Source organism: Oenanthe melanoleuca, chromosome 2 (assembly GCF_029582105.1).
Source record: "Oenanthe melanoleuca isolate GR-GAL-2019-014 chromosome 2, OMel1.0, whole genome shotgun sequence".
NCBI classification, from domain to species: Eukaryota; Metazoa; Chordata; class Aves; order Passeriformes; family Muscicapidae; genus Oenanthe; species Oenanthe melanoleuca.
The window spans coordinates 55,307,433-55,334,606 of NC_079335.1; the positions used below are offsets into that span (position 1 = coordinate 55,307,433).

At 37.8% G+C, this 27,174-nt stretch overlaps 1 protein-coding gene across 1 annotated transcript; it reads right to left on the minus strand.

Moving 5' to 3' along the window:
- Nucleotides 1-1,406: 1,406 nt before the first annotated feature.
- On the minus strand, nt 1,407-26,684 carry CD226 (CD226 molecule). The gene is given in 7 exon segments (XM_056482804.1): nt 1,407-1,547; nt 2,719-2,771; nt 3,581-3,697; nt 11,508-11,696; nt 25,475-25,615; nt 26,470-26,605; nt 26,607-26,684. Coding segments are annotated over 7 exon segments (855 nt in total).
- Between the last annotated feature and the right edge of the window lie 490 nt (nt 26,685-27,174).

The following is a 27,174-nucleotide window of genomic DNA, read 5'->3' on the forward strand; positions in this document are numbered from 1 at the left end:
TCAGAAGAACCTAGGCTCCTATTTTCCTGTGCACGTGAAGAATGCTTTCCACTGGAGAAGGCTGCACAAAATGTGCTTTTCACTGTCAGGCTGTGATGCTCTTCCTAGCCAGCCAAGCAGAACCAGCACCTGATTTGTAGGCAGACTCACGATGCCTCCACCACTAACCCCTCTAAAAAAAACCCCTAACAAAACCCACAAACACCGTATCCAGCAACATTTCTGTGTATGCTTCAAGAGAAAAGTGGAATCAGGCATAGGTGGGCCAGGCACACAGTTAGCATTATGCAGACATAGATGATTATCAGCTGTCATGGTAACACCTTCATTAACTGGGATTCTGTCCTCAGTAATTCAGCAGATTTGTAAAAGGCCAAAAGACGCATAGATCCTAATTCTCAGGTCTGCCTTCTAGTTCTGTTTGTTTAAGGATTTATTTTTTTTGTCTGTTTGTTCAATTTGTGTGATTTCTTCTGTAGGTTTCAGCAGAATATATACATATGCACACATACAACTACATACGTATGTGTATTGTTTTGTAAATGTTCTCAGTCATGCTTTCTTCTGCTTTGCGTCATTTACTCATATACCTTCCATGTTCTCATTTATTTTTTGTGCAATTAAACCTTATAATAAATTATTAAATATAACCTGACAGTGACAGAGTCTTCCTCTTTTGTTTTCTTCTGGGCATGGGGGAGGGGGGGAGTGAAGGGGGTGAAAGAGTGGGGGAGGAGAGCAGGGGCTACACTTCAATTGCATCCCCAAAAAGAAAATTCCTGTGGAGGGTGGCAAGAAGCCTGTAAAACCACAAAGCTGTCAGATACCAAGCTGCTGTTCATACTTTTAAATCTAGCTACAAGGAGCCCTGATACATTTGCTTTTGTCAGCTGAATAGCACTGTTTGCCTGGCAGCAAAATAACACCTCCTGTGTGGAAAATCATGGGTATTTATTATTCTATAGAGTTCTCAATTTGAGATGCAAAACCCATGAACACAGACAACATCAAACACATTTTCTTTCTCACCCTGTCACATAGGTTTTTCATTCACATAGATTTCTCAGACCAAATTAACTTTATGTAAACATATGCAGCTCCATTCTGCATAATAGAGCTGTTCTAAAATTGATACTTAAGAGTCCACCTACTAGGTAAAAGTGTTTCAATTGCAGCAGGACAAATAGTCTCTAATCCTGCATTTGAATTAAGGGATAAGGTAACTCTGCAGGCTGCAATACAGCACCAACACAGCTGGGATCTCTCACATCACTGTCCTGCCAAGGCACCCAGGCCGTGCCCAGCACAGCCAGTTTGACCTTCCACGTCTTGCCAGCACAAGAAAAGAAAGTCTATGCTGCAAATAAAAGGCCTATGCTTTGATTATTTCATTCTTAAGAAAGAACCTAATAGTCTTTTCTTGTGTTTGTGTGAGACTTTTCGCAATTGACATAAATCTCCTCTGTCTGCCAGAGTGATGATTCTTCTCTTCTTTCTCTGCTGTGTATGCCATGAAAATGGGCTCTTCCATAACTGTTAGAAGGAGGCTAGAAGGCAAAAAAAGAAAAATAAAAAAATTAAAGGATTTTTCTCAAAGCAGCTACCGCTTTGAAAAAGCAGAAAAACTTTTCTTCAGATGCTGATTTATTATTGGGAAGTACGAAACCATCAATAAACATGGGGTTTTGTCTTCTCATTTTCTATGACTACATTTCAGACTCATTTGAAAAAAAGAAGTTGCAGCATGAATATATTTCCCAGATGTCTCATATCTGGCCCCTGATAAAGCACCAGTGAAATTCCCCCTTCCCCTTACACACACTCTTCAGATACTGATGCAGTTTCTCCTACATCCTACTTAAAATATGAATTATTGCGAAGCTATTGTCTATGCTAAGAATTAGTCATTTCCTTAATACAACTTAGTGTTACAGTGCCTGGGTGAACTGCTGGTATGGAGGAAAGGTACTTTCTGGAGCAAAAGGCTGGTCCCTAGCCTATGGCCACTCTGGGAAGAGCTTCATCCTGGTACAAACAGTGACCCAGCTGTCAGAATGAGAGAAATCAGCTTTATGAGGCCATATCGACAGTGGAGCTCATCACTGGATCACACAGGAGTGAGGTCTGAGAGGAGACAGGTAGAAAGCCAGAGGCTCACATCCACTGTGGAAGTGGGGGTCTCATAACCACTGTGAAACACACATTTCCCTAAACACACCCCCAATAAAGGGTGTGAAGAGCCAAAACAGAGGCAGTGAAATTGCCTCCTGTCTTTCTACTTCTAAACTTCAGGTCTTAAATAGGATTATAAAGGGGGAGAAAAAAAAAACAAAAAACACAACACCTCAGTGTTCCAAAACATGGACTGTTACAATACAAAAAAAAGCCCACAGAATTTATTTTTTGCCTCAGTTTTACAAGTGAAGAAAGTGATTGAGGAAAGACACAAATAATAAAAAAGCCATCAAACCAAAAGAGGTAATTTGTTAATAACATGGAATAGAGTATCTAAATGTAGCTGTAAAGCATTAAAGGATATTCATCCAAAAATAATGAAAAGTAGTAATCATATTTTAAAACTTTCAATTTTTCCTGTCTATATAGTTTAAGATTAGACAATCAGGTGCAGGGCATATGAAGACTAGACATAGATGAGAAGATCTTAATAAATATACAGTACAAAACATAAGTAAGCTTCATCTCAAAAGGTGATCTTACCCAGATCTGAGTAGAGTACAAAGCTTTTGATAAAGCCTCTGTGATCCTCCTTTCTGAAGACATACATTTTGTTAGAAACATAGTGGAGGCAACTGCATCATACCTGATAGTATAGTCTAAAATATCTAATTCCAATATAATGCTGATATTACTTATTTTCCCTCTGAAATTAATAAATACAATAAAAATCCAGGTGGACTTATAAACTGCAACATGCATAAGATTAGCACTGTGGCATAAAAGTCTGAAATGACCTTTTGATTCAGGGAAATACAAATATGTTGTCCAAAATTCCAGCAGCCTCATATATTTTTGTAGGGAAAGGAATACATTTTCTGATCAATATTTTTTTGCTTTGGAAGAAGAGACATTCTCAATCAGATCACTAGAGATATTTGGCAGGGAACACAGCAAACTTAGATAGTGGTTTAAACTATTACTTTGGATCCAGCTGTAAATCTGGAACACAAAATCAGAGGACAAAAAATGCTAGAAGATGTAGAAAACTTCACCTGTCCTCTGTGCATAAAATAGGAATAGCAATGCCTAGCTTGATGTTATTCCTGACAAATCACCCTTAACATGTTGTTTCAGCTAATACCACAGTAAGCATTTAGCTGACAAAGGAACTTGAGTAGGCCATTTGTTTTCCCTATGTGAAAAAGGGGGGGAAAACAGAAAATGTCTCTTTTTCATAGGCTGTAGAAGTGATAGGCTTTTTTGAGTTTGAAATTTTGGTGAGAAAATTCAATTTCTTACATATACCTTTTTAATCTTTTTGGTTCTGAGTGAAATAGTGGGATGAGCTATTAACACATCCATCCTTATCTGCTTCTGTATATTATGCAAATTGATTTGTTACTCAGTTTTTTGTGATAAGCAATGGTGATGCAAAAGATTAGTAGGAAATCTAACACTGAAACAGCAGCAGAAATCCCTTCAGCTATGGTAGTAATAAACCATTTGTGATCCCAAGTTGCTAAAATATGATTGCAATAAATACAATTGGTATTTTGTAGAAATATAAATCAGCATGAACTTTTTATGACAAACTAAGCTGAAATATCAATGATTATACAAAGACATTTTTCCATGACAGCTCATGCTCAATATTCAGACTTTACAGCAATTTCCTTATTTCTAAAAAGCCTTTAATATGCTGAACCAGCTCTTGAGAAAGTTGAGACTGGGATGGCCAAAGATGAATGAGCACAGAACAGTGGTATTAAAAAAAAAAAAAAAAATCTGTGCTTTGTATAATCCTTTTCTATCTCCTTTCCTCCCCTGGTGAGAAAGCAGTCCATACGTGTCACATCCTGAGGTGTCTCCTCAGACTTGAGATCACCTCTGGAGGACATGCAGGTGGTCTGGAACCCAGTTCTTTCCGATGCCCGCTGATGAGAGACTGCAGGAGGCTGTTCTTAGAGGTTTTCATGGTTGTTTATTCTTCTTTATCTCAGGAATGCTTTGTCCAGCCAACAGCAGTCTGCTCGCCAGACGTCCAGGGCAGAATCTGCCTGGCAAAGGCAGGACTTATCTTTTATAGTCTAAATTACGTATTTGATATTTATAAAACTTTAAATATTTATAAAATATTTATAAAAATTTTCCAATACAATACAATCTTGTTAAACTGTCCAGCTTTGTCTTCATCCAATCTGAGAGTGCCAGCATGTCACCCAGCATGGATGACAAGGAGAAGGAGGAATGCCCCAAATCCTCCATCTTGGCCTTGACCCCCTTAATATAAACATTCTAGAAATCTGCTAATTCTACCTTCTAACAGTCTAATTTACACTCTATTTATTTTTGCAGCTTGCATTTCTTCTCTTAGTGTTGGTAGACTGTTCCAAGGAGCTAAATCCAGCCCCTGAGACACTTGGGTCTCATTCAAGGGTCTTTGGGGACCCTGCCAGGGGGGTCTTGAAGCCCCCAAGGAAGCCAGGGGAACACCCTGGGCTCCCACATATATGTAAGTGACTCGATCTATGGTTAATAAAAGTTCTCAGTCTGCTTAAATGAATGTTCTTGTCTAATACAAAGCTGTGAGGAGTGGCCAATACCCCAGAGGGCCCTCTGAAAGCTGCCCTTCAGAAGGACCTCAGTGGGTGGGAGAGATGGGCAGAGAAGTGTCTGAAATTCAACAAGGTCAAATGCAGAGTCCTGCAACTGGAGAGAAATATCCCAACACACCAGGACAGGCTGGGGCTGATCTGCTGGAAAGCAGCTTTGCAGAGAAGGAGCTGGGGGTCCTGGTGGACAACAAGGTGTCCATGAGCCAGCAGTGCCCTTGTGGCTGAGAAGGCCACTGGGATCCTGGGTGCATTGGGAAGAGTATTGCCTGCAGGTCAAGGGAGGTGATCCCACCCCTCTGCTCAGCTGAGGCCACATTTGGAATGATGTGTCCAGTTCTGGGCTCCCAGTGCAAGAGAGACAAGGAGCTCCTGGGTGGGTCCAGGGGAGGGCAACAAAGATGATCAAGGGACTGGAGAGTCTCTTTTATGAGTAAAGGCTAAGGGAGCTGGGCCTGTTTCCCCTTGAGAAGAGAGGACTGAGAGGAGATATCATCAATGTCACGGGATCACAGAATCAGCTAGGTTGGGAAAAGCCTCAGAGATCACCAAGTCCAACCTGTAAGTCCATGAGTATCTGAAGGGAGGGTGCCAAGAAGATGAATGAATCCAGGCTTTTCTCAGTGATGCCAAGAAATAGGCAATGGGCAGGAACTGATGCACAGGAATATGAAGAATATTTGAATATGAAGAAGAACTTCTTAACAGTGTGGGTGCCCAAGCACTGGGATAGATTGCTCAGAAGGGGTGCAGAGTCTAGCTCACTGGAGATATTCAAGAATCATCTGGACACAATTCTGTGCCATGTGCTCTAGGACGACCCTGCCTGAGCAGGGGTTGAACCAAATGACCCACTGTGGTCTCTTCCAACCTGACCCTGTTGTTCTGTGATTGTAAACAATGTCCCATAGGAAATACCAAATAATCATTCAATATTTCCATGGGCAGCAAGTTATTTCCATAGTACCAGGAAGATCATCACAATGCTCAAGAGAATTTCTGTTCAGTACTGCACACAATGGTATCAGTTATTTTCTGCTGTAATTCAAAAAGAAATAAGGTCCGCTTTTAACAAAAAAGAAAAAAAAAAAAAAAAAAAAAAGTTCACAAAAATTTCTCCCATTATCATCCCCATTTTTTAATCACCTAGTATTGTACCTGCCTTGATGATGGATGCCAGGAAACCTGCTGCATTTGTTCTAGCCTCAGCAAAAAGGCTTTCTTTGAAAACTGCAACCTAGGCAGAAAAAGTTAAACTTATAGTATTTGCTTGAAGTGCATTGATTTCTTTGGAATGGAATCATATCTTCAAATGAAATTAAAGAACAACCTGTAATAACTAAAGGTAGAGACAGACATGAAAATGGCTTCAAGGTATAAGCCGATTTATTCTTATAGTGCTCAAGTCTGTGTGAGGTAATACTTATTTTTTAGGTGAAAAGTATTGAAGGAAAGAACAGAGCTAATATAATCAAAGTCACACAGGTAACCCACAGCTCAAGTTCTCAGCTATTCATTGGTGAATCTGTCTTCAGGTGTACTCCCTCTAATGTTCTGCTCACTCTACAATGAAATCACAGCTGCCCCAAAGGTTTCCATCGGGGTAGACAAGAAATCTATGTGCTTAGTTCACAATCAAAGGAGAGCAATCAATGTCACTAATGACAGTAATCCCAGCTAACAAGCTACTGAGCCATCACCACATGGCTTTCCTCTCTGGAATCAAAAGGGTTTGCATCTTCTTATCTGGCTGTCCTCAATCCCACCTGAGACTTGCTCAGGTACATCTCTTTAGTATTAATGTGTTCATTGGAAAGGGTAGCAAAAATACTGATTACAGAACAGTCTTATCCTTGAATCCAATGCTGTTTTACTGGAAAGAAAAAAGAAAGAAAATTCTCTCAGAAGTTTACACTGGTATGTGACATGATAGAGAATGCTGCCTGATAATACAAACCAACACCTTTTGTGTTCTGCTGCCAGAATGTTTTCAGCTCCTGTGTACTTTAAATGACAGGATGGTGCATATACTTACCTCCAAATTCAGGAAAAATTATAATGTCTTTTTTTACCAGCTGTTATGCTACCCACCAGAGAAAGTCATTGTCTGTGCAAGTGAGTATTTACAGAAATACAACAACAAAAAAAATCCTATAAGTAACAAGAGAAGAATTAAAAAATTAAAATCTTCTATTTGATTTTCATCAAGGATGGGTGAATCTGGATAGAGTTGCAGATTTCAGCAGCATCCCCACCCTTCAGTTTAAATGCTCCAGACTTGATTTTTCTTTTTCTGAAGTTTCACCTTCAGTTTTATCAGGTCAAGATAATAATCTCTGAGTTAATGACTTTGAGAGTTGAGATTATCAGCTGTCAGTTAAATATGGATGAGAAAAATAATTTGATTATTTTTCTTTTAACTAACAACAACTGAAAGCCTGTATGCCTTTTCTCTTTTGAAGTGAGCAAAACCTCCCTTAGGCATTTGTTTCCTTTAAGTGTACAAAACCTTTTGTAATTACTGACTTTAACATCCCAGTCAAGATTTTGCAGAAATATGTCAGAGGCTTGTCATGTGTCTTTTTAGTTCTTATGTTCTCGACAAAGGTGTTATTCTGACAGGAGGTTATTAAGTATATTTTCAGCACCAGTACAATTTCTGTGAAGTATTAGTATTTCTCTCCAAGTTTGGGAAATTTTTTTGTAGGACACTTTCCAACCTTCTGTGCACCAACTTTGATTTTGAGAAGGAAGCACTGATGGGCCAGAGCGTTGTTTTAGTGAGAGATTTGAACATCTCTGTCAAGACCTTCATGTATTTTGCCACATGCCTTGTTGGACTGGCATGTATGATATCCTAACTGGGTATCACTGAAATAGTTTACCCCATAGCTGAAAGAGAGAGATCCAGTGTGAATGCATTCCAGCCCAGGGAATGGTGGTTGGTTGAGCAGAGACCCACAGAGATAGTTTGATACCTTGTGTTCATACTGAATGACTTCATGGAGGAAGAAGGAAGCTGATTCACTCCTATCCTTACTCCCTTGCTGCAGTTCTTGTTTTTTGTCTGCTTCCCATGGCCCAGAAGCACTGCTGTCTCCTTCCAACTCTCAAGGAATGTATGATACCCGCAGCAACTCCTTTTCATCTGGATGCTAGTGAAGGTTATCCTGCTCTATTCAGCCACGGCGTGATCTCACCCTGAGCACTATGTGAACTATTTAGAAGTAGGTGGAGGCATTTGAATGTGTCCAGAGGAGGGCAACAAAGCTGGTGAAAGGCCTAGTAAAAACAGTAAGATAACTCTGACCCCATAAACATGCATGTAAATACAGCTACTAACCCTTTTTTCAGATCTAGTGGGACCACACAAAAATGCATTTCTGTTTTACTTTGCCTAAGACAATTTGCTACCCTGCTTTCTGCTAAAGCAAGAAAAAAATTATTAAATCTCTAAAAATGTCTGTGTCTTCAGGACGGAATAAGTACTTCTTTCTCAGCCTTGCTAATTTTTCCATCTTTTCGTATGACACGTCCCGTTCTTTCCCGATCATCTACCAAAACAATATGTGAATTGCAAGTCTGCTTTCTTCAAAGACTGTCTCAAAGAAAAAAGCATGGTAAGAAAAGCACAGAAAATGGATTTAGATGTGGAATCTGGTGTCACAACTGATCTCCATATTCATAGAATTTTTAGAAGAGATATGGTGAATAACACATCAGAAATTTATCCAAAATTTGTTTCTGTAAGAGTCATCCAAAAAGAGCTACACTACTTTACAAATACATTGCTTTATATGTTCCAGGTTTTGAGCTCAAAAAACATTTGCAGGAGTCCAATTTAACCTGTAAATTCCTGTTTCTGGAAAACAACAGCCACAATATTTAGTGAGATAGAGTGGATAAACTTAGTGATACTGAATTAGTCTCATGTTTTAACTTTTACTAGCATTGAAAAACATTAAATGCAGCATGCTGACTTTTACTGATACAACTACAATAACTGTTTTCATGATGCTTGAATATCTATCTATTCCTTCCTCTCTCCCTTTTTTCTTAACAAGGATTCCATGCTGTTTTTCTTTGCAAAAATATATTCACATCTAGACAAGAAGCAAGCTGCTTCTTTCTACCGTACCACTTCTCAGAATCAGCAGTTTTTGGACTGTTACCTCTTCTGAAAATAATCCTGTGCTCTTAATACAGCCTTTCACCTAAGATTTATCCTCTTCAAAACTCCTTGAGGTCCCCTCAGCAACAGCTTTAGAAAAGAAAAAAAAAAAAAAAAAGAAAAAAAAAAAAAAAAGGTTTCTTATCTTTTCTCTTACTCTCTCAACCTAAAACCTAAACATCAACTCTCTTCCTCTCTTCCTACCTTCTAGACTCAGTATTTCAAAATAACTCTGGAACTAGGCAAGGCGAGAAGAATCACTTCACCCATGCAGAATCACACCAACAGGCTTAAAGTGCTGGAAGAGCTTGGTAAAAAATCCGAGCTGGAGCGTGGCTAAGCTGTAATGCTGAGCCAAAGAAAATGACATGACTGAACTGGTAGAACATACACAAAAGAAAACAAAAAGTGCAGCAAGTTTCTGGCAGCAGCTTGTTCATTCTAGCCAGAGCTGTTGGATCAAGCAGAGCAAGTCACTCATGAGTTTGTGCGAGACTTCACTGTCTGTCCCACAGGGTGCAGTGGGAGCTGATGCCCCACTGTTTCTCTCCACTTACTGCTTTTCCATATCACTCCAGAATATTAATTGTGTGACACAAAAAAGTTCCAAATGTTGAAGAGAAATAATGGGGAAATCCTTGATATTTTACTTTCTTTGAAATCAATGAAAACTCAACAAAATGCACTTAATAATACAGAGCAAGGGCATAAAAGAGATACAGTGGAGTGTTTTCTGAATCATCCTATACTTCATGTTCTTCACTGTTTTCATATTTTTTTTCTCCAATAAACAGCCACAACTATGCTGCCATTGCTAGGACTAAAAGTCATAAATTGAATTTGTTTCAAGACCAACAGAAGCATGGAAATGAAACTCTTATTTTGGAGAAGAAGTATTTTGTATAGGTAGAGCTGATCATTCTGAAGGTTACTGTATTTTTGGCAACTACATGTTTTAATTTTGGTGTTAGAAGAACTAGAGTTGGGAGTAAGAAAGAAATAATTCTATTGCTACACAATTAAGACATGCTTGATTATGTCAATACAGTCAGGAGTTTGAAATTTGAATGTTTAAAATTGTCAGCAGTGAGAACTTTTTGTCCTGTGTCCTATACTTTTATCACATCCTGCTCATTTTCATGGATTTTTGTGGTCAAGTATTCAAAGTAAAGCAGGTCACCATGTTTTTTTTCCCAAGAACAATTTTCACCTCTCAATTAATTAATATCACAGTTTGAACACATTCTGGAGTTTTAGACCATGCCACAACACTGCCAAACACTCATGTATCACCAGGAACAAAAGCAGAGCAATGAAAGCTGGGCTGAATGCAGCAACAGAAGAAGGTCTGGGGTGGTGCAAGGATTAGGTCTTCAAAATGCATTCTATAGAGAAGAAACAAAACCAAGTCTTTTTTTGTTGGTGTTTTGTTTTTTGACTCATAACAGAAAATAGAGGTAAACATGGAATTCAACCCACAGTTTGAGAAATTTCAAGTGTCTCTTTGTTGGGACACGTAGCTCCCATTATAAACAACAATATGTGACAACAATAACAGCAAAACCTAGAGAGCTTCTCAGCTCTCCATGAGGAAAGCCCTTACCTGAATAAGGTGGAGCCCAGTTTACAAATTTCTACATTACAAATACGACTGTGAGTGTGCTCTTTGCCTTTGTTGGAGGGCAGGTCTCATCTCCAAGGTTCTGCAATACAATGTGCTGATGGGGAATTCTCCTTGTGCCTTCTTTGGGAGAATTCCCACCTCTTCCTGCAAACTCAGGCAGTGACTCCTCTTCCAAAGCATCACCTTCTTGGAGGTCATCTGAGAAGCAGCTGAGAGAGTTGGGGTTGTTTAGCCTGGAGAAAAGGAGGATCAGAGGACACCTTACCACTCCCTACAATTACCTGAAAAGGTTGTAGCCAGGTGAGGGTTGGTCTCTTTTCCCTGGCACCCAGTGGCAGGACAAGAGACTCCCTCAAGCTTCACCAGGGCACATTCTGGTTGGACATGTGGAAAAGGTGGTTGTTCATTGAGAGTCTGCCCAGGCAGACTGTCACTCTCCTTGGAAGTGTTCAAGAAACAGCAGGAATTATTTAGGTGAGAAGGTGGTGCCCAGTCAAAGGTTGGGCTTGGTGATCCCGGAGATCTTTTCCGGTCTAAATAATTCCATGATTCTATTTTATTCTGTGATTGTTTCTCACAAAAGTCTAAAGTCCTGTAAAGACATCAGACAAGCTTAAACCCAGCTTATTTTTGAGAAAACAAGATCTATTGTTAACTTTAATATATTTTCCCTGCTGCTAACTGGAATGTGGTGTTTAAATAAGTCCTCACTTGTTCCTGAAGAGTTATTTTATTTGGGTAAAAGTACTAATGCTTCAGAAGAGCCTACTCTGAAAACATTTACCATTTTCTCCTTTACTGACCAGCCACAGTAACACTCATCATATAGCAGCTAAACAGAAATGCATCACAAAGTCAGAGGCTGCAATGTTTTAAAAGAAAATCCTGGAGTTTTCCTGATCAGAACAATCCACTGGTGTACATTCTTTGAAATCTGAACCAAAGCTTTGCATTCCTGAGAGAATGACAATATCAGCCCAATCTGCTTTAATCCTTTCCCACAACATTTGCTGCACTGAATCTCCAATTTTATAAGGGTAAGTAAAAGCAACATTTCCTCCTGGCTTGGTAAACATGGGATTATTTTGTTTTTCAGACACTTCAAAAGCATCTGTTGAAAAACACAAAACCCAGCAAAAACCTGATTATTATTAATTCAAGGGAAGTTTAGTATCCACAATTCCAGTACAGCAAATATTAATGAGATTGACTTACAGCAGAATGATATTGAAATAATTTGAAATGCTGAAAAATATAATTTATACCTATCCATGACTTTATTTTCGTGCACATTTAGACAAAGCAGTCTTTCTGGAACTGTGAGTCTATGATGACATTGCAAGAAGGCTATTTCTGTAAACTTTGAGTATATGACTGTTCTATTAACAGTTTCAGCAAATATTCAGCAGCATAAATTATGGGGCCAATCTAATTAAACTTGGTGTAATCTTGTTCTTCTTTCACACTAGTTACAATATTAAAATGGTTTGATGTGACCCTCAGGACATGCTTTACTAAGTTATGTTAAAAGACATTCTAGCCTAAGAACTGCAATTCTCCCATTCACAAAACTCACACCATCTAAATTAAAAAATATTCTTATCCATTCATACACTCTACTTGGGAAAAATCTGTGTGATAGTCTGTCTGAGGTATGAAAGAAGACTTCCAGACAAATCCAAGACTTCAACCACATGGAAACCATAGATACATCTTAAATAATCTTAACTGAAATCCCTTTGCTCTGAGTTATTGCTTTTAGCAATATAATTTATAAATAAAGTTAAATAAATGTTTAAAAGTCTGCAATAGAAATATTGTCAATTTCTCTGACATTCAGAGCCACAGTTTCTAAAGTCAGCTTCGTAATGCCTGTATATTATAAGCTAGGAAGAGCACTGTCAACTTGTTGAAAACTTTAATATTGGAGAAGATTAATGATCACCCTGTTTTTCTTACACTGTAAAAGGATCAATCTTTCAAGCTCCTCAATGAGATTTCTTAAAAGTTATATGTTTTTAAGTAAAAAAAGTCACTACAATATATTTTTTATGTGTTTGTCTCTATCTGTGGCAACAACAGGAAGGTAAGTAGGCTCCCTAGGAATAAGTGATTCCATTCATGTTGACAGGATAGAGACTCCTTTGTGGGAGTCTGTAACTTGAGAGAGTCTCTCAGGCTCTGTGAAAGAGAGAGTGAAAACATCTAGCCTGCAATTTTTTTTATCAATGGAATAGAGCACAGAAAAATTACATTCTCTCTGCCTTTGGAGACTGGAAATATGATTAAAATGTTGAAATGTAGAAAGACAAGAGGAACAGTGTCTAATGAGTTTACCTAAAATAATTAATGAAGAACTTGAAGATCCATGCAGACTGCAATCAAGGAGACTGAAAGTTAATGACAGGCAAGGACAGAAGAGAGATAAATTCACTAAAGCAAACAGAAGGTACAACACAGTGAAGCTAATTAACTCCTTATACAGCTTGCCAAAGACAGCTAAATTTCTATTACTGAAGTTGACTGCCAAGGCTGGATAATCATTTAAGTTATCATGCAAATTCCAGAAAGATTTTTCTCATGGAAGTCTAAGTATTATTCAAATTAGTCTGAATGAGTGCTGTGATGGGACTCCACACTTACAAAATAGGTTCCTTGAAGTGTAGTCCCTCACAATTCACTACAGTAAATTAAAACAGGCAATTTTTTTTAATATACCTTGCAGATAACAGATCTGCAGATTCATTCAGTTCTGCTAGGGAAGAGGGGTAAATGACAAAGTGATTGAAACCCATCCTCTCCCTGGAACACCATATTCTTAGAGGTCAGATCCTTTCCTCAGACCACTGACTTCCAGCTACAGCCTGCTTTACAATAAACCACGTATTCTTGCCAGAGAAGTCTTGCCCTTCACTCTGCTGTCTTTGCTCTGGTTTTCCACTATGAGCAAGCCCTGCTGCTACCCACAGGAGCATTGACATCTCCCCATCTTCTCCTGGGTACATCCTTGCTGTCCTAATTGTTTCATTGCAATGCCACCCTGACCTCCAGGTGTTTCTCCTACGTGAATATGCATAATAGGGAATTTTGTGTATGGTGATGTTACCTCCCACCTTCCAGAGCATTTCCACCTGACCCAAATGACAGGACTTATAACAACCAGCCTTCTTCCCTGCTGCTTTGCCATATATTTGCTAGAAAATTGCACATTACACATATGGTCAACTGGGAACAAAAAGAGAAAACATTTTCCACCAAACAGCCAAAATCCCTTCTGTCTTAAAATTTATTAGTGAACTCTTGTGTTATATTTGCCAAACAATATATCCCAGTTGCTTGATAATACATAATATTACAACATTGTAGTGTACTATAATAGGTACATTACAAAGCTAAGGTTACCTTGCAAATTCAGTGAAGAATTTCCATGTAGAAATTGTGATAGAATTGTAAAATCTGCATGTATACAACAAATAAATGTTATGTTAATAGTGAGAACAAGGTATAGTCAAATTAAAATAGAAACAATTTGGAAAGTCTTGGCTGCTCTGCACTCTATCATAACCATTTTCAAACACAGACATCATGATATTTTGTTTGTTTCTTTGTTTGCATATATATTTTATTTAAAAGTAGGCAGCAACATTAATGTATTTTCACTCTTGATGAATAATTTAAATATCTCCCCTTATTAAAGTATAGTACCTTGAACAATTTTTGTGATTATATAAGGCACAAACAGTGGCAAATCAGGCCTACGTAGTTCTAATTAAATCTTCTAAGTACACTAAAGTATTCCAGGCTTTTGTTTTAGGCAATTGTCCCATTTTATTTTGACAGCAGCATCTGCATAGCTCTTTCATCCTCCTTCTCCTCTGTTCAATCACTTACTTTATTTAGCACCTTTCCAAACACAGTTTCTTTGCTTTCAGCCTGGTATGTGTGGGATGAAAACCTCCCGCTCTGAAAAACCCTTCTAGGAGAAAGAAGCACACCCACACACCCTCACCCCTGCACACACAGCTCCAGGTGACACGCCACGTGTGAGCATTTCAGAGATGCCAAACAAAAATTTATCGCCGTGTCCGACAAGAACAGACTCTGCCTTCCTGCTGCCCCTGCCAGACACTGCCACTGCTGCCTGCTCTGCCCGGGGTCACATCATCCTGCTTCCTCAACAGAAAGCAGGAGGAGTGACAGCTCTCAGGATAGACCACAGGCCTCTCCTTAGTAAGGAAGTGCTCATGTGCCTGTTATCCTCCACCAGCCTCTTCTGGCAGCATCTCATCATATTTTGCAGTTGTACCTATGCCTATCTGATATTAGATATTCAAAGGAGAAAACAATGCAAGATTTCATGTTTTTCTAATGTATAATCTTTCAATGTTTTTCTTGGAAAGCAAATATCAGGAATATAGAGGTATAAAAGACTGTAAATGAACTCTCCAGGATCTAAAAAATAAGCAATTAAACTAAAATTCTGCAGCAGGGAAGCAGTTGAAGTTGAGAAAATATTTTGAAGGAATAAAAAAATAATGGTACAATTTCCCCCCATCTCCTCCTGCCCTTGCTACAAGCACTTAGAAGTTAAAATAACTCTTATGTGAAAGTTTGATCCCCATTCATTGGTAGACATTTTCAGACTTTCTCCTTCCTTTTCATGTCCACTTCATTTTGATTTGGTTTGTTTTTTGGTTTTGATGTTTTTGTTGTTCTTTTGGTCACTGATAGTATTAGTTGATACTGTTTCTTCAGAGATTGTTTCATTCCTTTAGAAAGTAATGCTCTTTATCAGAAATAACTAATGACCTTTGCAAACTTCCCAGAGCTGCAAAGCTAACTCAGCTCTGCAGCAGCGACAGGTTCCCAGGTCCCACTTGGTTTGCTGAAGCTCCACACACAAACACAGTTTTCTTCCTCTGATTGGAATAAGCAGCAACAACAAAAATAGTCGCACACAAAAAAGAGATTTAAAATTTTAGGAAGACAAACTTTCTCTGGAGTTCTTGTTTTTACCAAGAAAATGAATTTTCAGAAGAGAAGATATTCTAAATGACCACTTCACCCTTCCTGAATGGACTAAAATAAGGCATTATATTTACCTCCTAAACTAATGTCTTCCAACTGTATTAGTATATCCTGCATGATTTTGTTGAGTTTTTAAAAACACAGGTTTGTCTCATTTTTTCAGTTTTAATGAGTTAGTGACACCAGTTCTACAATTAGACCAGAAACCAGAAACTGTTGTGTTTGAAGAATGCATTTTAGTAATAACAGCTGTTCAGATCATAAAAGTTAAAATGAAAGTATTTATACTCCTATACTCTTAAAACATCCATTTAAATATATATTAAATTATATTGTGAAAAATTTGATGAATCATTGTGTATAAATTATTAATTCTGCCTTATACACTAAAAATTTAATTCACCTGCCAATTCAGTTTGTTTATATATATTCGATTACTCTTTGTTGATTTTTTCCTGCTGCAAGCTGGACTTTAGTTGCCTAGAGTGCAAGGAAAGAGAGAAGTCAGAGAGAGGGAGGGAGAGAGAAAGAGTACAGTTCTAATAAGGATGAGAAAATCATTCTCTCTGCAGGTATAAAACACTCCCAAACTTCCAGCAAGGAGAATTTGGTTGCTGGGGAAGAAGTCCTCTGCTAAAAGCATATAATGCACTGTGACAAGATTCACCTGCAGAAGAGCCTTGAAGATCTGAGAGGTCAGATTTCCAGACTTTCATCCTGTCCAGGAATTCCATTGGTTCAGGGTAAAGAGAATTTTACCAGCAGCAGAGTTCAGTGAGCAGACAGGGGTAAGGCAGGATACAGTGCTCTGCCTGCTCCTGCTGTTGATGAGCTGTGCTGTCTCACGGTGGAAAAAGGGAGAGAAATGCTGTGCTGAGACACTGCAGGTCACAGCCTGTGTGTTTGTGTGGTTTGTGTTTGTGTCTGTGTGTCTGTGTGTGTGTCTGTGTGTCTGTGTGTGTGTGTGTCTGTGTCTGTGTGTGTGTGTGTGTCTGTGCCCAGCTACTCACACCTTCCACAAGGCTCTTCAGGGGTGCACAACAGGCAGAGCAGAGGATTTCATGGGAAGGGAAGGGAAGGGAAGGGAAGGGAAGGGAAGGGAAGGGAAGGGAAGGGAAGGGAAGGGAAGGGAAGGGAAGGGAAGGGAAGGGAAGGGAAGGGAAGGGAAGGGAAGGGAAGGGAAGGGAAGGGAAGGGAAGGGAAGGGAAGGGAAGGGAAGGGAAGGGAAGGGAAGGGAAGGGAAGGGAAGGGAAGGGAAGGGAAGGGAAGGGAAGGGAAGGGAAGGGAAGGGAAGGGAAGGGAAGGGAAGGGAAGGGAAGGGAAGGGAAGGGAAGGGCTGTGAAAAGTCAGGCTGGATCCTAAGGATGACTATTGGAACCAGTGCTTCTCAAGAGTGAAAGCCAAGGGTGCAAGGCAATGGATAAGGTAAAAACTCAAGCTGCCCAGCCCCAGAAGTCATATAACAACCAAGAGTGTAGCATGAAGATAGACTATGGGGAATTTGCTGTCTCACTTCTCAGATCCTTTGAATGGATTGTTTCATCGGCTGAAAATATATTGGAGAAGAAGGAAGTACCTAATTTGCTTCATAATAAGTTTGTTATGCAGCTTGGTACCAGGTAAGAAAACATAAGAAATCAATATATCATCACTATTTTTGGCCTAAACTTTTCTTCCCATTTCTTTTTGTCCTTATTAAGTTATAAATTATATTCCTGTCTTACAGGCCAGCTGAAAGAAAGCTTCATCATTAGAAATATATGCAGCAGAAGAAGATTTTGGAGATAGGAACATTTCAGACCTTAAATAGTAACCACCTGTTAGTGGTTTCCTTTAGAGTATTTGGAAGTTTAAATATATGAATCTGTAATTCCTTTTATCCTCTACTTTTCATCTGCTCCTGTTAATTCCATAAGTAAATTTGTATTTCCTCAAATAAATATTATTCCATCTGTCCTAGACAAAACTATCTCCTTAATTGTGAATACTTTAAAGATGTCACTGTAGACTTTCTATTTTCCCATGCAACTGCATCCTGTGATGATTTCCAAATTTCATTATCTCAAAATTTCATCCATCACATTTACAATGTGGGAAACAGAAAACAAAGTTACAAAACTCTTGGATCTGGATTTAACTACTGGGAGTCACAGCAGTTATGTTGGATAGTAGAGATAATACCACATTTTATTTAAATTTAATTATTTAAATTGAATAAAGTGGTGGCTGCAGTGGCATAAAATTATGGAGGAGTAGCTGGGAAGATGAAGTATTTTTGGCTTACAGAGGTAGCAGAATACGTGCCCTTAAAAAAAAAAGTTTAACCCATTAGATTCCACTGTGCCCCCTTAGCATTTCCCTATTTGTGTAGGCATAATTGGAATGGTCACCCTTGTGCCCTGTTTTTTTTGTTTTCAAGGTGTTTCCTGTCCATATAACTGAACACCTTTTGCTTGTCAGCCCAGTCCACTTTCTCTCTCACATGTGGGCTGTCATCTCACTTTCCTGTTGCAGCTCCCCTCACCAGTCTGTTGTCAAGGATGCTTTCCTCCTCTCTGCTCAGATGGATCCAGTCTCTTTCTAGCATTCCCTGATCAATAAAAGAGCCCATGGTGATAAAAGGCAACTTGCTCTTGACACCAGCCATGCAACTCATCCATAGAATTGTCCTTCTCAGCAGAATCAAGAAGAAGACACCACCTAAGCTCACTATGTCCTTGATCACCCCCTCTAGCACCATGTAGTCATGCTTGAAGTGATCTTGGTGCAGATGTGAAAAAGCAGCAGGGCAAGCCTCAGCAGTCTCACTGCAGCTCCCTAAAATCTACCCTGGCAGCAGCAAATCTCCCCAGACAGCAGGATGTGTCAGCAGATGAACAGACAAGGCTTGAGGGTCATCTCCAAACTGTCACAGAACAGATGAAGGTCAGGTAGCAGCTATAGAAGCCATCTGACACATGTTCAAAGCAATGCTCACATGGAACATATAAAACACACTTATAATTTTATCTTACTTTGTTAAAAGCACAGCCATTCTCATGGGTACTGAATGTTACTTTTTTCCCTTAACAGCACATTCCAATGCAAACAAAGTAACCAAGAGAATCTAATAGCATCATTATTCTTAGTAACTAACTGAACATTCAAAATGGTAGGAATTCAAAAGAAGAAAAGAGAGAAAAAAAAAGTAAAAATAACTCCCCAGAGATGAATAAAAGGATCTGGATGCTCTGACTGCTAGCTAAATAAAATCAAAAACACTATCACGTTTTCTGTTTCCAAAAGACAAATTTTCTCAGGTATGTCAGCAAAGAGTTATGTACAAAACAAAGAAGGCGTTTTTCTGCTTCCTTTAGCAATGCTAAGACCTTTAGGTGGAATTTGACTTCATTACTATTTGTCCTATTAAAATAAGGTTTTACACAAATGGGAGAAAATTGAAATGAGAACAAGAACTGATTAAATTTCGAATCATGAACTGAGAAGAAAACTTTAAAGAAATGTGTTTGTTCAGAGCAGAGGTATCACAGAAGCATAGAATCATAAGTGTCTTGAGCAGGAAGGGAGCTTAAAGATGATTCAATTGCAACCCCCTTGCAGGGGGCAGAGACAACTGCTCCAGAGCTCCATCCAGCCTGGCAATGAAAATTTCCAGAGATGGGAGGTCTACAGCTTCTCTGAGCAAAAATGTGCAGGATGAAGCCCGGTAACATGACACTTTCTCTTTTTTTAGAGGACTACAATTAATAAAGTCATTATTAACCAAGAGATATCTAGGTTAGATATAATGGGGAAAAAATCACCTCCTAAGGCTGGTTACATGCTGTAGTATGACCTCACCAGAGTTTTGTGCAGGCATTTCCAGCATGGGAATTTCTTAGACACATTAGGGATATGTTTCTCCAGCCTCCGAAGGCAAAGATGGATGAGAGGAATTTGGAATGTCTCTTCCAGCCTGAGTTTTCCACAATTCTATAACTCCTTTTGATCTAAACTTTTCCTTCAGAAAGGAAGAGGAGATATCTCTTGTACTCCCAACAGCACTGGTTTGGTTTCTTTTCTTTTAGCATTTTATACTGAAGGGGAATCAAACCCTTAGCTCATCATAAAAGATAAAAGGTAAGAAAAGCAGCATTTAACAGGTCAATAATCACAGCAGAAGTGTGAAAAAGGCATCTTCACTTGTCTCTGTCCTCTTCTTTCTAATTAGGTGCTAACAATGTGGCTGACACCGTGTAAGATACAGAGATAATTCTGGCTCAGGGGAGTTCAGCATCTAAGGGCCAAAGAATGAAGATCCCTCAGGATTGCTTCTGTGTGCTTTAAAAGTCTGATAATTTTTCGCTGTAGACCTATGAATCACATTCTAAATTGAGACAGAGATAAATAGAAAGCAAGTTATTTCAGGTGAATAGGGACTCGAAAAAAAACTATGCAACGTGCTGCTTTTGGCAGGCAGAAGAGCATTAATATAGAAGTAAGTGCTGAGTGGCATGGATATCATCACACCAGCCAAGAATAGAAAAGCTCTGTCTCTGCTATCACAGAAGAGGTTGATCACTCTATTTAAAAAATGGGAGTACTTCATGGTACATCTGGCATTTAAATACTCTATTAATGAACTTCCATTCTTATTCTGAGTTCCTTGCAAAACATATCCTCTGAAAAAAATGGTCCATTGTCACTGATTAACAGAAACAAAAGTTGACCCACAAATTTAAAAAAAACAACCAAAAGTACGCCCCAAAACTCCAAACCCCCACAACTCCCAATTACAGAACTGGAGGAAAAAAAAAATAAAATTAAAAAAAAAAAAAAATAAAAGGGACCCCACCTTCCCAGGCCTCCAGTACTTTAACACTAACTGAAATAAAATTCCTGAGAAAATAAACAGAGTTTCCCACATTTATAGAAATTCTTGTTAAAATTAACAGTTCTGAAAAGGCAAATATACAAACACAGGACCAAAACATTCCCAGTAATTATAACTTAATTTGTTTCTAATGTAAATAAACATAATGTTCTGCCATAAAGGCCAGTTTTTAATTAAATAGTTTATGTATAATATAATTCTTCAGTGCTGAAGGCTTTCAACTTTCTATCTAGATGTGTAGCAAAGGCTTGGTACATAGTAGATCAATATCTGTTTATGGTCTCTCTAATGATGCTTATTATATTTTAAGTTAAATTTGCATTGTAAATTTGCTCATGGTCCATTTTAAGATTTCTGATCCAATTTTAGCTGATTGAGTTCTGCCTCACAAATCTTTTCACAAATCGTTTAATAATTTCTGCTTCTGTTAAATTTGAAATAATCAACATTCTGATTACATTTCAGTGAAAACTTTAAAACTCTTAATTCAAGGACTACTGCATTTTGAAGCAATGCAGCCTACAGAGCAAACCATTAGTAGGGCTAAGTGGTTTTGGAAGGATGTGTGAAGCCAGATGAACTTATCAGTATTTCTCAATGCAGCATGAGTCAGAGGATAGTTTGTGGTTGTGTGGGAGGCATTAATACAGTGGTCTGGAAATGGGAAAATTATTGTGCTGAACAGCAGCTGACAAAGAAATTCTTCATGCTTTCAATAAGGGCAAGACAGAAAAGGGTAATATTATCATTATGGGTAATGACAAGAGAAAGTTCTAACCAAGTAGTGATGGTACATCATGTATCATCACAGGTATGAGAGTGCAATAGGAAGAAAGTTTTGAGTAGTGTATGTACAGGGAGCTTAAAATATATCCATTAAATTCAACAGAGCCCTGGACCTGGAAGACATTTTACATGTAAATTATCACAAATTTATTTTGCCAGATTGGAAAAAAGACAGGAATACACTTCAGATTTGAGAAGTCTTAAGTTCTAGATGTATAGATATTAATGGAAATCGCATTTTAAACCCAATATTTGTTTGTTGACCTTGTCTTAGCTTTTCTATTTATATACCCTCATTGTAATGTTCCATGGAGTCAAGTGTAGCTGAAAAACAACAGACTAAGAACTTTAAGGCAGATGTGTAGATGACATGACAAAACCTGAATTTCCTGGCCAGAATAATTCCTTAAACTCTTTTTCTGTAAGTTGATACTTTATTCATACTTCTAAAAAATCCCATCACAGATGAGTATCTTTTACAACTGATGGCTTTAACAGAATAGAAAAGGACCAAAGGACTAAAGACAGGTTTGGAAAATGATGAAGTAAATAAATGTATCCATACCTCAAGTAGCCAAATGTAAACAAATACCCAGACAAACCAGAAAAAGACAATGCACATTATGTGAAGAGAATTTTCCCAATACTTCTTCCAACACCTTTATAAATTAAAGTCATTCAATTTTTCTTTCAGTGTGCCAAAGACTATAAATATATCCTTTCTCTGTGTACATTTCTTTGCAAAAGTTAAGAGTTTAAAGCAAAAGAAAGAAGGATTGCAGGAATTCCTGCTGCTGCTTTGCTGCTGTTAGATACATGGCTGGCAATTGGTGAAATGTCACAATTGTTTGATGTGTTTTGAGTGGTCACCCTTGATGAAAAGTAAAAGCTGCACCTCCATACACTCCTGTCCCAGTGCACTGCTCTCTCTCACTCTTCCATTTGAAATTAAAGTTTCAAAACCTGCAGCTTCAAATACATTTTCTTCCAGTCAGCAAGGTCATGAATTAACATCTTTTCAATGATCAATGATTCCTGTGTGACATCTCCAATTCTAATGCTTCTATTAATAGTGACCTCAATCTCTTCTCCTCACATTTCATACTGAACTTAAAATCAGTCTTCAGACATACATACATAAGTATTGTACACAACAAACTACAGATCACTTTTAAACTGTTCATTAAGAATGATGGAATAAAGCTACTGACTACTCTTACATAATCAGTGTATCTTAGAAAATATGTAAAGAATTTTTCTCCGAAAGTATGAGTTTTGTCTGCTTAGTGCAGGAGAATTTGTGACTCATAAAATGTGGGAACATTGAGGATTAAAAAAAAAGTCCCTTGAATTCAGTTCTGAAAACTGTTGGATATGTGCTCACTCTGCAGGAAGGAAAAAAAAAAGAAGCCTCAGATTCACCCAGCTGGCAAGTATCTTCCTGTGGGATAACCAGAGTGTTCTTTACCCATACAGTCATGTGTAAAAGAGGCAGCACGAACTCTCAAGTTCCTCATAATTATGGTGCAGGATTTCACATATCCTGCAGCTACATAACATGTGAAGTTTCTGATATAATATCCTGAATATTATTTCTTGTCTGCCAGTCTGTTTCAGTAACTGTTTCAGCCACTGCTTATAAAGAATGGCTAACTGTGCAGTCTGCAAGAGTTCCCTCTCAACTGTTCCACAAATGCCATAGGAAACCTTCAGCCAAAATTCAATATATCTCTAAGATTTTTATTATATAGCCTGATAAATCTCCAGGGCTGAGTTAAGACCACATCTAAAAAAAAAAAATTAAAAAAATCAATCACTAGAATGACTGCATCAAAAAATTTATATGAGTGGTGATTTATCACCAATTTTAGGGTCTTCCATCTACCAACAAGGAGGACAGTACACCAAGAGAAGATCTCTGTAATGACACTTGTAGTCTCCTGTGTCTCCTAGGATCTCAGGTCCTTATGCCAGCACAGCATTATTATTTATTTTTTTCTCACTTTCGTGTCCGATTGAAAAGGAACTGTGTTCACCCCACTCAGACCATGGTGGGGAGAATTGCTCTTCTGTGACCAGAGACTGAGCCACAAGAAGAGTCCTAAATAGAGTTTCTCCACTATTTTTTTGCACCTCAGACACTATAAATCTGTTGTGATCTCTTATTCACTCAATAGCATCTTTACCTCATATAAAAGAGTGCAACCACCATGGACATTCTTTCCATAAAGACACCTTTACTCTAAAGAAAAATAAATAGAGATACTTTCAAAATGCTAAGAGAAACATGCTTAATGTTTTCCAAATATCTGATTTCTTTGTTCTCTTTCTGGTTTTATTTTTAAAAGCTAGCCATGATCCTCAACATTTTTTAGCACCTTGATCGGGCTTTGTAATCACTTGAGTTTCTGGATCTAGTGACATTGCTGTCACCATTAGATACTCCTTGAAATCTTTACTCATTAGGGATCAGCACTCAAGGATTCAAACTATGCATATTAGAATTACACTAAATTTGTATTCATACTTTTAAAAATTATATAAAGCACATGGGAAAGCAGAATCAGACACACAACCTCTGTTGATTACCAGGAATGAAGCATTAGAGCAACTTTGAACAGATTGAGTGCAGAAACATTCATTGTTTTGCAAGACAGCAAAAGTTAGTCCAAGATACTTTATTCAAATTTATGTAAATGCAAGCAGATATGATTGACATGTGAAGAACATTTCACATTTAGTCTAGTTAAGAAACCTCCATCATGAGCATAATGCCATATGGCATTATTTCCATTTATTTCTGCTATTTCCTTTCAATGGAAATTTTGAAAGCAAATCATATATTCTATATCTATATTCTGCTGTCAGCTTCCATTGAAATATGCACTGCAGATTCCTCAATGGCATAGTTACCTGCTTAAGTTGGTGCAGGAATGTCTGTGTGTCCAACAGTAACAGGTCATTATAGAGAAATCCTGACATTTTTCAATTACCTTGGTGGCATGATTTAAATTATAAACCAGGCTTCAGTTCTGATTGACACAAAAACTTTAGTAATACCTATTTAACTTCACTGTGCCAATTCACAGAGCAAGCTTAAGCTTCATTTTGAATATGTGTGTCCACAAAGTTGCATGCTTTTGCAGGCACACCCTTCATAACTTTAACTCAGCCAATCAATATTTAAAACTAAAAGCATGAATTACAAAACATTAGACACCATGCAAATCACAAAAAAAAATTAGTCTGTTAAATTTTTGATGATTAACTGAAGAAGAAGAAATGGATTTTGCAGTGAGTTGTTTATTTGTCTGGGGAACTGTAGATAAATTAATGCTTTTAGAAAAGTAATTTCTATTTGGAATCAATAACTTATAAATCCTAACAAAAAAAACCCACACTTTAATGGGAAAAAAAGTTTAATTACCTATAAAGTGATCATTCTAGTATGTTGGCCAGATTTCTTTATTCCATCAAAAAAAGATACTTTCAAAAGTATTTCATATACCAGGACCCCAATTATTTTTTATGTGAATCTTTTAGAACAAGATCCATATACAGTAAAATATGAGACTAACACTCAACTTTCTCAATACCCTTACCCTGGTGCAGAAAAAAAAACCCAAAACACTTTAAAGATGAACATCAGTGTCCTAATCTGACAGTTTGGAAGACAAGTAAAAATATGTATCTGGTGTCAGCTAAAATATTGTCTACATGGATGTGAATTTTAAGTTTACTGTTTATTTAATCACAGCAACATGTCATCCAGGAGTTGAAATACTTGGTACAAACAAAGTTGCTGGTAAAGTAAGATAAAGCCCGACTGACAACTGTTCTACTATGACTACTTCATAAATAAATACATTCTCTAGAGTCTGGTTTTAATAACATATTTAATTTGCAGTGTAGATTAAAGCTTTACTGGAGATACAGTCCATTCTCCCCAGATCAAATTAATTTTATACATATCTACCAGGAGCTGAGCAGGATTGTTCCCAGAAATCTTGATTCTTTAAATGGAAAAGGATTATTTTCTATTCAAAATTATTATCTACCTTTGTAGCTGATTTAAATAGACATACTTGAAACATGAGGGGTTTGCTGTTGATTAAGGTTTCATTTTTAATGTGCTCAAACTAAGAGAGAAATCCCACATGCTGAGAATACTGAACCCTACAGAATCACTCAAAAAAACTTACCTCTGGCAGCAAATCCACTTTTTGTGTTGTTTACAGGGTACTCAAATGTGTAAGGTGATTGCCTGATAGAGGTGTTGGACTGAAGGGGATCATCCCACAGGAAGGTGACCGCCTTGTTTCTTGCAGCATTTGAGATTAACTCTAGCAGAGACATCCAGGAACAAACAGCTGCCTGGGCCAGAAAAAGGACTAAATGTGCTTCCAGATCTCTACTGCATCTGACATTCAGAATTATATAGAGAATGAACCCCTTGTGGATAAGGGCTTTGCACTGCCAGAAGTCAGGTGGGACTGAACCAAGTAAGAGATCTGTTTTGCCCGTCTTTCAAATGTTAGGAACTGAAATTTCCTTTTGATCTTTTATTCCCTTGCTGGGAAATACAATCAAATGTTGAATGGCATCTATTTTCACTCTGGTGAATGGGAAAGAGGAGTATAATCTTTCTACATTGAGACTAACAAATCAACAAAACAATAAAACCAACTGCTGCTTATCTTTTGAAGGCTATTCTGTCATATGTACATAATAATTCTTCTAAGTTTTCAGTTTTCAGCTGACCCACGTTGAATAGGCATGCATGGAAAATTACTAGAAAAGAGTTCTTCTCTTAATCATGGGGCTGAAAGGGAAACCAAATGGGATGAGTGGTCAGGTAATTACAGAGTTTTTGGAAAGTACACGGATAACTACACAGAAAGTATATGAGCATAGCTAGATCCTTTTCTCTCCTTCTTCCCTTTTCTGTTTTTAAAAAGGTTTTCTTTTAAAGAAAAAGTTGCAATGCCGGATGCTCCCTGAATTGGCATAGATTTCTGTCTTGCAAATAACTGAATTTTTTTTTTTTTAAATGGTGACCTGAGTAATTTCTATTACTCTGACTGAGTGATTTCTATTACCTTTTTCAAAATTTCCTCTGGGTTAGTTACAATGGAGAAAATGTTATTTATAATGGAAACCATCATCTTTCATAGTGCTCTTGATGAAGGATAAGGACTATTTTCAAAATAAATTCTTCCATGGTATTTGTCTTTGGTATGTATGCCATAAACTGGATGCAAGACAGCTGTATTTTCCTAATGAGTTACATTAAGTTTCATCCAGGATGTCTGGATTATCACAGGTTTTTTTTTTTTTTTATTATATATATATGCACTGCAGTTTCACTTTCTCAGTAAGCTTTGCAGATGAATGTGCAAACTGTGCTTCCATGTTACCTAAGTATACACAGAAATTCAGTTTCAGTATTAACATAACTGAAAATTGAATTCATAGAGAAACCCAGAAAAATCTTTGGTAGCACTACAAGCAAAACACTGCAAAAAAAGTTTGCTGAAAAAACACCCCAAAACCTATAAATATTATTATTTCTAGTTTGTGAATGTGACTGAGCTGTTAAAATTTGCCCAAGCCCCACTACTGAATTGAGATTATATCTGTTGTGATATGATAAACAACCAAAATAGGCCAGCTAGGAATAAGAAATCAACTTGCTTCCACAAAGCTAGAGGCCAATAATAAAAAGAACTGTGTGGTCCCTTCCAAAGAGCATGGAATCAGTTGTGATTCACACACATAGAGTGTGACATGATTTTATTCAATCTCTGCACATCTAGTGCCCCCCTAGCAGGATATGTTCCCTTTTGGAATATGAAAAACACCATGTGTTTTTTACTTTCACATTCTGAGAAACATCAAGTTG